Consider the following 12,398-nt stretch of genomic DNA (forward strand, 5'->3'; position numbering starts at 1 on the left):
TTATTTTGCAACTTTGCAATCTCCGTGGTCCATTCTTCGATGCCGGACCGGATAGATGCTCATCGCCTCGTCCTCTGCCTCTACCCCCACAAGGAAAGAGATAGCATCGTGCATTTGCACATACGGCAAATATATAGTGACAACAAAATTAATTTGGAACGTGTTCTTTTCATGGTTCTAAAGAGCCAGTATGGTATAGATATTTTTTTTTCATAGGATGTCGTTACGATATTGCTAATTGTTCTGTTGTTGTTTCTAATAACATTTTAACTGCGCTAAACATTGTTATTACCCGCGAATTTTGGCACCAATAATTTAGGCTCAAACAAATTCATTATTTACTCTACGTTGTGTTCTTTATTCAATATAAATAATGTAATGAAGTATTTAATAATTATTGATGTGGAATGAAAATGTTTCGGATCTAGATTTTCTTCAAAAACGTTTCTCTAAAATTATTTCATGGAATCGTTTGGCTACCTCGATTCTTGAAACTAGAACTAGAATCAAAAGAAACAAGATTTTAGATGTTTCTCTGGACTAGTACAAAAGCCAGAATCCAGAATATTTCTCGTCGCCAAACTTACTCTGTTCTAGTGCGTGACTAGGCTATCATCAAGAACCAGCCTGTTCGGTTGGCTGGTTCGTATCGTTGCTGGTTCGTGAAGAAGTACTGCTGACTGGTTTGTGTGAGAGAAAAATACTGTTCTGACTGAAAATTTATGATCGTTTACGACAAGCCATAGCCAAACGAACAGGCGCATGAATTGGAGGTGAAGAATGTCACTAGGCAGCTCTGAATTTGCTCTAGTGCATCTTTTTTTATTGTCCAAAAATTTGATTGTAAATAGAGATGTAATTGTTCTCTTAATAATTTAATACAATTCATTTCTCTTCTAAGAAAGAAAGTCTATCTATACTGTAGCAAAGTATGGTCACAGCAAGCCCGTTTAACCCGCTAATGCATGTCCGTTTTTTGTCAACATGCTGCATTTGTGTCTGACTGTTTTTTTGCCAAACCGGAACAGCTTCACGTCGCACTTGCTCTCTTTGTCAATCTATATCGTCGTCGGCTCACCGTGAAATCGATAAGCACGTGTTGTCTTTTTGTCAGAGAGCTCTAGTATATTTTGATTATTTTCCATGATGCTATTGACGTCGTGGCACACAAAAAAGCAAGCAGTCGATCCGTGTGCTCATGTGGATGTGGTGAACGAGTGACGAAGTTGACGAATCTGTTGATATCAATGTCAATCTCGATAACATCCGTGGAGATCTATACAACATAAAGGTAGGCCCCGTTCGGCTTGCTGAAACTTGGCTGAATTGGCTGAAAAACACTGTTCTGGCTGAATTGTTGTGTGAAAAAAATATGGTTCCGACTGAAAAATAAACTAAATAGTGCAGATTATAAGGTAAGCCAAACGGGTCGTAAAGTGGTGTTCATTCGGTCTGACGAATATCACCTACCATTTCTTGGTGTGTCATGCAGAGCACGTGCACAACTTCTCAACTTGAGTGGCCTTCGTTAATGGAGACTCTGTCGTATATGGATACTCGCCTAAACTAGTGAAGTAGGGGAATTGTCCGGGAGGATTGGCGAGAGATGTGAAATGTAATGATCCGGTTTTATAATGGGTTAGAACATCTTCACCAGATCTCTTATACTCTCCCCTGTCCCTTAAATAGGAAATATAGCGGTTGAAACAAATCTCCTACCCCTATATTCTTCAAAAGATCTCCTAAATCTACCACCTTCTATCCTAAAGGAAGGGGAGACCCCTCTCTCTCTCCTAAATCAAGATGAGGTATTGGCAATCTGTTGGAGCAAAAGTCTCTCCTATGCTAAAGTAACTTTTGAGAGATCTCCTGCAACTAATTATAGGAAAGAAGAAATAGGAGATCTGATAGAGATGCTCTGACATAAGGGGACCTTGAGTGTTTTATGAGAACAAAATTGAGTTCTTATACTTTAATGAAAGAGTAAAGTGTACATATGGTTCTTAATAAGTAAATTAGTGAGGTTGTATCCTGGCCCTTCGTACTTTCAAAAAACAGAATTGGCTCCTCAAGCTTCATTTGGGTCTTATTTGTTGTCCAATTGAGCGGTCGTGCTTAAACCCATGTGCTAGTAATATAGGAGGAAAAAAGTGGAGATCACCTTGATGTTATTGGTGCGGCCGTGCGTTTTTTTTTGGGTGGGGGGGGCGCTGAGGTACGAGCCTCGAACGCAGGAGTGGACCACAGAGAGTCTGTTTGGTTTCAACCCCCGCAGGCGTTCTGGCCAGGCAGGCGATCTCAGCTCTAGGCCTTCAAAATCCAACGCCTGATGACACTGTGAGCCCGACCAGATTCTCTACGCACCAAACCAAACAGGCCCACAATACGCGTAGTATGAATGCCTTGGGCCTGAGCGCCACCCAGGGCTAGGGCATGCCCACATGACGGGCCATGGGCCGTAGGAACGAGGGCACCGCACGCGGGCACGCAAACAGCACGGCACTCACCGTGGTCCGTGGCTCCATTGCACGAATCACACAGGCCGACAGGCGCCTTCAGGCCTCCAGCTCCAGGTGGTTCTACGCACACGCACTGATGCAGTGCACCGGCCTGGCACGGCTGCAAGCGTGCCAGTCCCGTCTAGGAGTAGGCTCCTCCTGTCGTCAGCGACGCGGCGCCAGCCACCGCAACATGCCCCCACAGACACCATTGTTCGCCCCGTCTTTTCAGACTCACTCGTATTGCCGGTTGCCGCCTCATCGGTCTCGCCAGTCGCCAACGTGCAGTCGCACAGGAGATCCATGCTGTCTGGGAGAACCGAACGGAGCTTCTCACTAGCTACAGTCCCAGACGGTGAATTGTTTATCGTTTGGTCCATTGTTGCGCTTCTATTCCATATGGAGGAGGATAAAGCGCGACGGGTCGCGTACAAGGAGAACCCGCGACCCCAGACCCTCGTGACCGAGCAGCACCGCGTACCACCCAAAGTCCCCGCGCGACCAGCAGCGCGATCAAAAAGCACATGCATGTTTGCCACTGTGTGCCAGTCTTGCACGCAAATACATTCCAAAAAGCCATAAAACATGAATTGCGGTCAACTAGGTGTATTTACTTAAAAAAAATGAGGGTACCAACACAAAACAAGGCAAGCTGTCAGTACGGAAAAATTATTAGAACAAATATTGCATAAAGCTACCAACTAGACCTAATTTTTTTTTACTATTTGGCCTCTTTTCTGAAGAAAATTTACATTTGGCCCCCTGACAACAGTAAACTTATCTTTAGATCATGAGGTCGGCGCCAGGACTCATGACGTCGAGGTAACACGTCTCGACGCCACATATGTTAACGCTGAGGTCTCTGACCGAGATCCTAAGTGAACGTCGAGTTCGACGCTAAGATATGTGGCGCCGACCTCGGCGCCGAGCATGGACGTCTGCGGCAGTACGATGGGACGTGACGAGCATGGTGAGAGGTGGAGTGGTGTGGGTGGCAGCACCTCCTGTCCTGTCCTATCCTATCGTTCCTGCCCGCTTTGCGAGACCCACGGGGAGGGTTGCGTCGCGGTTCGCAAGGCAGGTCGGGCCAGGGGGCCAGTTGTCAGTGGTGAGTACTGTTGCTGTAGCCTGGCACTATCCCCTCAGCACGCAGCAACAATGCGTGACCCGATAAAAGCCACCGGACACCTCCTGTCCTGTCTTGTCGTAGGTTATTATAACATTGGTGAAGTGTTGCGGAAAACCATTGTATGTTGTGAGAAAAAAATACTGCTCCAACTAGAAAAACAAATCGAACAAGCTAAAAAATACTGCTCCAACTAGAAAAATAAAACGAACAAGTCGAAATTCAGTCTAGCCGAACACTCTCTAAAAGCATGGTTCGATCCGTCTTGCTCTCTCTACTTTTAACACCTTATCACGCAGGTTGTTCTTCCCTGAGAAGAAAGACCGACAAGCAGTTTGATCGCCGGAGAAGTTACAGCGAAGGAAAGCAGAATGAGGAAGAACAGGAGGCCGCCGGTCTCCATCCTCGCTGATGAGAGGATGCTCGTTGGAATCAGCCACGTTTTTCGTCATGTTCCTGTCCCAGACCATGCCGAACAAGAGCATCTGGAGTCTGGACACACAAAAGCTGTAAGCACATATGTGAATTTGTTCTCTTACCTTTCAACGGCATTGACGCCGCGGCGTCGCTCGCCTGTATGCGACCATGTGCTCGTTGGCCAAGGCATGCACACGAACGCAGCCACATGCCATACCCATGGCCAGACCGAAATCGGTGGTGCCCGCGCCCGGTGTGGCCACGGTGTCTGCACACAACCTGGCCCCCTGGCCTAGCCCGCCTTGTGAACCACGACGCAACCCTCCCGATGGGTCCCGCAAAGTGGGCAGGAACGACACTACGACAGCACAGGACAGGAGGTGCCGCCACCCACGCCACTCCACCTCTCATCATGCTCATCACGTCTCATGGCCCTGCGCAGATGCTCGGCACCGAGGTCGGCGCCACAGATCTCGACGCCGACCTTGGCGCCACAGATCTCGACGTCGATCTCCAGGGTCTAAAGATGAGTTTACTTCTACCAGAGGACTAAATGTAAATTTTGTTAAGAAGCACAGGCAGACAGATTCTGCTATTTGGACTGACTTGTTAAAAGTTAGAGATGTTTACCTGCAGGGCAGGAAAATCATTGTTGGGAATGGACGGAAAACGCTGTTTTGGCATGATAAATGGTTGTATGATAAATCATTGATTCAGTTATTTCCTGACCTTTTTGCCATGTGTTCTAAGCAAAATATAACTGTAGAAAAAATGAAAATGAAGCCATCTGCTATAACCTTCACTAGATGGCTGGTTGATATTTAGAGAGACAACTGGGAACAAATTCTGCTTGATACTTCTAATATAAGTCTAGGAGTAAGAGATGATACGATTGCTTGGAAGTTTGGTAAGAAGGGCCCCTTTTCTGTCAAATCAGTTTACAATGCTCTTACTGTAAATTGTTAGAAATTCACAGTGGACCTCTAGACCATAGATTGGGGTAGAGCCTCTACTGGATGGGGAAAAACAATTGGTGTACCTTCGTATGGGTCACCCTTTGGTACATGGCCACCGGTGTCGTAGCAGCTCCGGCGTAAACGCCGGTACTGTGGTGTTGTAGGCCTCGTGGTGGCGATGCCGTGGATGTCCAGTGGCAACGGTGGTGACCCTGCAGAGGCGACGGCGGTGTGGTGGGGCATCCCATCGCTGGCAGCACACTGTAGATCGGATTAGGGTTTCTATCGGTGGGATCATGGCGGCTCAGACCAACCTCGTGACTCGAGCCGTGATCCCCACCTATCTTTATATGTGCTGTGCGACAGGGGCTCACCAACCTATTAGGGTTGGACGCCCCCGATCAGGGCGCAGAGGCAAGGGCCCAATAGACCGGTGGAGATCAACTAACATAAATGAGTCTGGCAGATATCACAAACAACATGTTCGCTTGTTGGTTTCAGCCAGGACTTTTCAGTCATGGTACAGTATTTTTCTTTCACAACAAACCAGTACCAGCCGGGCTTATCAGCCTAAAAAACAACCAATGAACGGGCTGAAAATGAACTAGAAGAGCAAGATTCCAGAGAAACTGAAAATCTTTCTGTGGATGGCAATAAATAATGCTATTTTGAACAAGGATAATATGATAAAAAGGAAATGGCCTGGGGATCCCTCTTGCTACTTCTGTTCTCAGCCTGAGACTGTTGGTCATCTCCTATTTCAGTGTAGTACGGCGAAGGTGGTGTGGGCCACAGTAGCTGTATGCTTTGGGGCAAACAATGTTCCCAGATCACTGAATCAATGTTGGGAGTGGTGTGAGAGATGGTTACCCTTTGGGAAAAAGTTTCATACTCTAGGAATCGCTGCTATATGTTGGGCGATATGGAAGGCCAGGAATAAATTGTGCTTTGAGGGCAAACTGATACTTAACCCGGTCTCTATAGTATGTCATGCTTGTGCCCTAATGAGTTACTGGAAAGGGCTATATGCAGGGATGGATAGAGAAGCTCTGGAGGAGGGAGTCAAAACGATGCTACGGATCGCCACCAGTCTGTTGAACAAGAAACCAAGGAGGGAGGGCCAACTCTCGCTGATGGAGTCTGATGAAGATCACCAGGATGGTTGAACCATCTCAGTTCTGATGAAATGAACCTTGGTTTTGGGTAGCGGTTGTCTGGCTTTTGGAATGTTGCTGGTGGTGTTTTTCTCTTCGTAACCGTCTTATGTTGTTTCTTGGGTCGGTGTAACGTTCGGCTTGTCTGATACTGCTGCGGGCATCTTCCTTTTGGTTCTGGGTTATCGGTTACTTGATATCTATCATGTTAGTTGGTCAGAGGTAGTAGAGCCCGTTTGGAGGGGCTTCTCCTGGCTCTGGCTCCGACACCGCAGCAGTACTGTAGCACGGAGCCGGAGAAGCTCGAAAACGTGGCTCCACCGGCTCCTCCTCTTCTCAGTTCATTTTCTGCCTCGAAATCCAAAACGGCGCTGTGCTACAGTACTGCTATAGTGATTCACGGAGGAGCCGGAGCCCCTGGGAGCAATGCCAAACACAGCCTAAGTCTAGTTGGTTCTCTTAGATATCCCCTGTTTATGGTTGTATCTCTTCTGCTACGCTGAACATTGTATTTCCGTTATCTTGGTAATGGAAATGGGGTTAACCGTCAGTTCGAAAAAAGCAGCTAGACGGCTGTATGACGTGCAGTAGGGAGATATTGCTCCATGGTTGGACAAAATATAAAGAGTCTGTCTACTACACAACTATGTGTTTTGTGCAGTTTTAACACATGAATTTTTTTACACCATAGGATTAAGATCCAACAGTCTACACCCTTCTTCTACCTCCAGCCTCCACAGATCACAGATCACAATTTTTTTTTTCTATGGAATAACAAATCACAGATCCGCCGCCGCCGTCGGGGCGAGCTCGCCGGTTGTGGTCGCCGGTGCCGGTGGTCACCGGTGAGAAAGAGAGAGGGAGAGAGATACAAAAAAATCTTTGTGTTTTTTTTGCTAAAATACATGTGTTTTGTATAGCATTTCTGAATATAAAAGGGTGTTGAGAAGGTGATAGATCCTCTAATTAGATGCGCCTGTCCACATGCCAGCATGGACGCCACGTCAGATATTTCCCTTCTACTGAACAAGATACTTCTACATAATTGAACCAGCAAAAAAGAGTGATATACTCCATTTGAGATTGCCACAAGAACCTATGTTTGTGTTTCCTTTTTGAAATAGAGGCATATTTTATCATATTATTGGTAAATGAAAAATAAAAATAATTCGTGCCTTTTCTTACCAGAAACACAGTACAATGCTGACGGCCATGATGTACCCAAATCTTATCGGGCGCGCATGCACTGATAAGATTAGCAGTGCACACGTCACCGATACTGGGGGAAGAAGGGGACGAAGTGAGGGCAGCGAGCAGGTGGTGGGCGAAACGGCCAACGACGAGGTCGTCGCGGTGGCGGTGGTCAGGGTTTCACTTTTGTGACCATCTATGGCTAGTGGCCTTAAAAGAAGGGGCCCGGGTCAGGGCGATGAGCGAGGCGACGGCAGCAGAGGACATACGGATGGGCGGTGATGGCGGCAGGGGCGAGGAGTCACTGGCGAGCTCCCTGATTGGGAATAGGGAAGGGCGGGTTCGTCCGGCGGGGGTGAGCGGCAGGCGGGAGGTCGCCGATGGCCTCGGCGGTGGTCGAGGTGGGCGGGGACGGGTTCGCCGGGGAAGAAGAAGAATAGGGACGCGCGGGGCGGAGCAGGTGCGTGTGCACTAGTAACCTTAGCGCCGCGCGCATCAGGGAAGGGAATCGCATTGCATTATATATATTGCTACGGCGTCAAACCACATTGTCATGTTCATTCCAACCTCTTCGTCTGAAACCTCATCGCCGCCAGAATTGTTTTACGGGTGCATCTTCTCAACCGCAAACAGTATACAAACTGCATGTTCATCGAAAAACATACTTGCAGAAACTTTGTCTTTTAAGAAACTTTGCACAACTATGGGTAAGCTAATCCTGCTCTTTTATTACAATACCTAAATCAACAGAGAGTTCGGTCATGGCGTCATCGTGATGTAGGTTCGGACTTCGTAAGGATCTAAGCCGGTTTATATATGAAGCAGAAAACTAGACATACTGTATATGTATTTTCTCACTTCTGCTGACAATGTCTCTTCTTCAAGACTTCAAGACGTGACACATCATGTTCTCCCTCCCCCTTGCTAGGCTGCTATAGAGAAAGAAGAGAAGGGATCTCGTCAAGATGGCACAAGTGTATGTACATGCCGGTGCCAGGCCTTATTGTGCTTTACAAGCCATGGTTCACGCCGAATCACAGGTGCGTGCGTTTCACGGGCAATGCCGCCCCTAGCTCAGCTCCTTACTAAGGATCCAGTCTAAACATATCGTCGTCTTCGCCGCCGCCAATGCTCCCGAGCGATCCCACCACGAAGCCGAGGCTGTTCGGAGAAGGCGGGAAGCTGGCAGTTACTCTGCCGCCGCTTGCCACGCCACGGTCCGGCGCCGCCGACGTCACCCCGGCCGAGCCCACGACGGCGCCGATCAGCTCGTCCACCTGCATGAACGAGCCGGCCGACGAGCTGAACACGTCGTCGCTGGTGCACCACGACGTGGACAGCTGATCAGCAGCAGCGCTCCCGCCCATCGCCTGCAGGTACTGCGAAGAAGAGGCGCCGGCGCCGTTGCTGGCCGCGGCTGCTGCGTTTGCGTCGTTGTTGGTGCTGCTGGGGCCGAAGCTGATGAGGTTGTTGGCATGGTCGAGCTCGGCAAGGGCGCCGGCGGCGTGGTCGATGAGCGGGATCGTCGAGGGGTCCCGGCACGTGTGCTCGCCGTAGTAGGTGACGACGTACTTGGACGTGTCCGTCTCGCAGCGCTGGACCTGCCTCTTGGCGCTGCAGCCCTGGTCTGACTTGTGCGTGCACCTGTAGTAGCTCCTGCACGCTCGCGCATGCAAGCAAACACGTTCGGGGTCCGTGATCTGTTCGATCCTCGGTGAAACTGAACATGAGCACGAAGTTTGTATGTACCTTGGGTAGGGTGAGTCTTGAATCTCTTTCTGCCCATATTTCCGCCATACGTGGCCATCTTCCAGGGTAGCTGTGATCTTCTTGTCAGAGGGACGCTGTGATCTGCTGAAATATGATGCATGGGCAGATCGAAGTGGAACGAACGAGAAATTAGTCGTCAGAAACAGTACACGACATGTACAAGCTCATGAAGTGAATTACTCTATGAGGTGCTGCTCACCTTTTGCTGGAACTTTGTTTCCTCTTGTTCCCGCACGAGCTCCCCGACTGCTGTGGCCTCGCACCGTCCGGCCCGGCGCTCACATCCAACGCCGACATCGCGCTCGACAGCTTGGTCAGGACGCCGTCGATCTCCAGCTGCGCCCACGCCGCGCTCTGGTCGTCCAGCTGCAGCAGGAAGTTCCTGAGCCTCGCCACGCCGTCGCGCGCCTCGGTCAGATCGTTCCGCGCCACGGCCGCCCTTGCCGCCGGCACGTCGCTGCCCGACGACGCCATCGATCGATCCTATAGTCCCTAGACCACCATGCCGTCGATCTAGAAAACCCACAGTTGGCGAGCTGCTTCGTGCTCGGGCTGTTGTTACACGCACTGCACACTAGCTCCTCTCTGCGAGCGAGGTAGAAAGATGCGAGGAAATAACTTGCGGTGCCTGCTAATTGTGCGCTGTTCTTAATTTACCCCGTGGTTGTCTGGGAGGGATAAAGCGGTATGGAAAGGTTGAAAAGAGTGAGGGGAGGAAGCTGCATGGAAGGAACTAAAGCATGGGAGTCAGTGGAGCCCGGTGCCGGACTGCCGGCGGATTGGCCTCTGGCCGTCGCCGATGGATACCCAGAGGGGGGAAAGGATGCCACCAGTCTACCGGACCGACCGAACTGCCGCTGGCTCGGTGCAGGTCACGGAGCCGTCATCGCGATGATACAGGCAGCGTGAGATCACGCACACGCATGGTCTTTGACCGGATGGTCACCGGGTCTCGCAATCAGGCAATGCCTGGGCAATTTCTCCGATGACCGTGTCCATTGCGGGGTCCGACCGGAGACTGACTGGTCTTCGGCGATCGGCATGCATACACATGGATGATTGGAACAAGGAGACGGAGACCCACCAGCTTCATTTTAAACTGGAGCGATCGACTAGCTGATGCTGACGTGTCGGTCTTCTGGTCTCCATGTAGGATTGCGCACGAAATGTTCCGAAACGGCTAGAAATGTGTATCTAGCCAAGGTACGGGAATGTTTGGTTTGTTACATCAGTCAGTCAACCAAATTTAAGCAATGCCCACATCTCAGTTGATTAATTTAATAGAAAAAAATTGTCGGAATTTATGATGCTGTGTGAACAAATAGAGTATCGATACCAAACATAATAAGGCTAAAAAATTATAAGAAAGAAAAGAACATTCACAATTAAATTTTACGATGATCTAACCGTTGAAGATAAATAGACTAACCGTATCAAATACACCGAATAAATAACTCAATTCAATTCATACCCAACACTATCTCTTCTCTAACTTCATCCCCCTAAACCTACCTCTTCTCCAACTTGATCCTCTAACCTCTTCAACTCCAACGGCCCAAATTGATCCTCGTGACCTCTTAATCAGAACATGCTGCCACCACAATAAGACATCCTTCCTCCCTGCACTTGCTGCTGAGCTTGGTGAGACTTCCTTCACCCCCGGTGTTCCTCCTTTTATTCCTTCACCATATTTGCGCTCTTGTACCACCTCCTCTGGCCTTGTTTGACAAACCCTCTCACTCCAATTGTAGATTTATTAAAGCTCAGTGTTTGAAATTCAAGGAAACCTTGGATCAGGAACTTGATACATGTTGAAAACATTTTACAAGTCATTTCGTTTATTGTGTAGAATATAATCCGAAGACCAACGTCTCTCCCCTTTTAGTCTTGGCAATGGGAAGCTTGACACCTCTGGGGTCTACAGACTAATCAAATCCCAAGGATGCTCCGTAATCCAGCTATAGATTTCATTTGGAAAAGCTCGGCGCCCCCTAGAGTGAAGTTCTTTGCCTGGTTGCTCCTGCAAGGCAGGATTCAATGCCGCCACAACTTGTGCAAGAAGACCATTGTTGTAACATTCTGGTGTTACGAGCTCGTTTAGCAGGCCTAACTTAAATTTTTGAAACGAGTTTCTCAGAATTTTTAATCTAAACGTACTTGAGGCGATCAGCGAATCCTGTGTGACTTAGTTTCGTGGATTAAATAAACGCTCAAGTTAATTTACGCAGTGCATAGAAATATTTTAGGAGTGACCGATAATGATTCTAGCAAGTAAATGGCGAAACACACGCACGACACGCTACGTACTGCGCTGGCCACGTTTTGCATTGCTCCGTCCGTCGTCTTGCGGCCGCTGCGATTGACGTGTCGTCTGCTGTACAAAAGCGTAGTGGCTCACGTGAAGTTTTCAGTGCATGCATGCAATGCTTACCACTCATCAGGCTTAGCTATACGGACATCCAACCTTTAGCTACTGCAATGCCCAGTCTCTGTCCAAGCACATGATCGAGTTGAACCGCGTTATGAGGCTGGTGGTGAACCGCACTGCTCCTTGCGCTTGCCTTGTACTGTCTCTGTCCGCTCTAGTCCTTCCGGTCGTGGCCGCAAGTGCTGTTGCCCCTTGCCTCTGCTGTCTCCATGGCCGGCGAGCAAAGCTCCAACTCACGAATTCCCACGTCTCTGCCTCGGCCTACCTTGCTTGTCCCTAATCTGATCTTGCTTGTCTTCTGCCGCTGCTTGTCCTTGCTCCACTGTTTTCTCTACCGGGCAAGCCGGCCGGTCACCTCCGTGCTGCCTCCTACCCCTGCTTCTTGAGGAAGCCAACGCCATAGCTCTGCTCTCCCTCCCCAGCTCGCCCTCACTCTGTTGCCTCGCGCCGGAGCCCCCGCCGCCGCTCCAGGCGCACCACGCGCGTGCTTCCCCACGGCGCTACCCTCCCACGCGTTCCAGCCAGGCTCAACCGAGTGTGCTCCTCCTCCCAGGTGCGTCGTGTCCCGCTGCCTCTTCCGATGTCCCTCGCGCGCGCGCCCTCGGTCAGCGCCGCCGCTCCTTCCTACCGATAGCCGCTCCACGTCCTGCAGCGCCCAGCCATGGCTGCGCCAGGCCGTCCGGAGCCATGGAGCCCTCCTGCTAGCGTCGCCCTCTCGCACTCCCTCTCTGGCCCCACTGCGCTCCGCACCGTGGCTGTTTCCATCGACTCACCGCGGCTCCTGCTCTGCCTTGTCTCCTCTTCACCGCTCGTAGCCTACCAAGTCGCAGCCGCACCCGTGCCGTAGTGCTCCACTAC

General features: G+C 49.9%; 1 protein-coding gene across 3 annotated transcripts; it reads right to left on the reverse strand.

The window, feature by feature from the left end:
• Positions 1-8,043: 8,043 nt before the first annotated feature.
• Positions 8,044-9,893, reverse strand: LOC136499577 (transcription factor WRKY45-2-like). Of its 3 annotated transcripts, none has more exons than XM_066495186.1 (3): positions 9,312-9,886; positions 9,092-9,196; positions 8,051-8,998 (listed from the first exon to the last, which is right to left on the reverse strand). In XM_066495186.1, exons 1-3 carry the CDS (start codon positions 9,584-9,586, stop codon positions 8,428-8,430), a joined length of 951 nt encoding a protein of 316 aa, XP_066351283.1. In that variant the 5' UTR covers positions 9,587-9,886; the 3' UTR covers positions 8,051-8,427. The 3 variants fall into 3 exon arrangements, with proteins under 3 accessions (XP_066351278.1, XP_066351283.1, XP_066351288.1); XM_066495191.1 differs by having other exon boundaries at positions 9,092-9,193; positions 9,312-9,885; XM_066495181.1 differs by having other exon boundaries at positions 8,044-9,196; positions 9,312-9,893.
• Positions 9,894-12,398: the final 2,505 nt, after the last annotated feature.

The sequence above is a fragment of the Miscanthus floridulus genome, chromosome 1 (assembly GCF_019320115.1).
Source record: "Miscanthus floridulus cultivar M001 chromosome 1, ASM1932011v1, whole genome shotgun sequence".
NCBI classification, from domain to species: Eukaryota; Viridiplantae; Streptophyta; class Magnoliopsida; order Poales; family Poaceae; genus Miscanthus; species Miscanthus floridulus.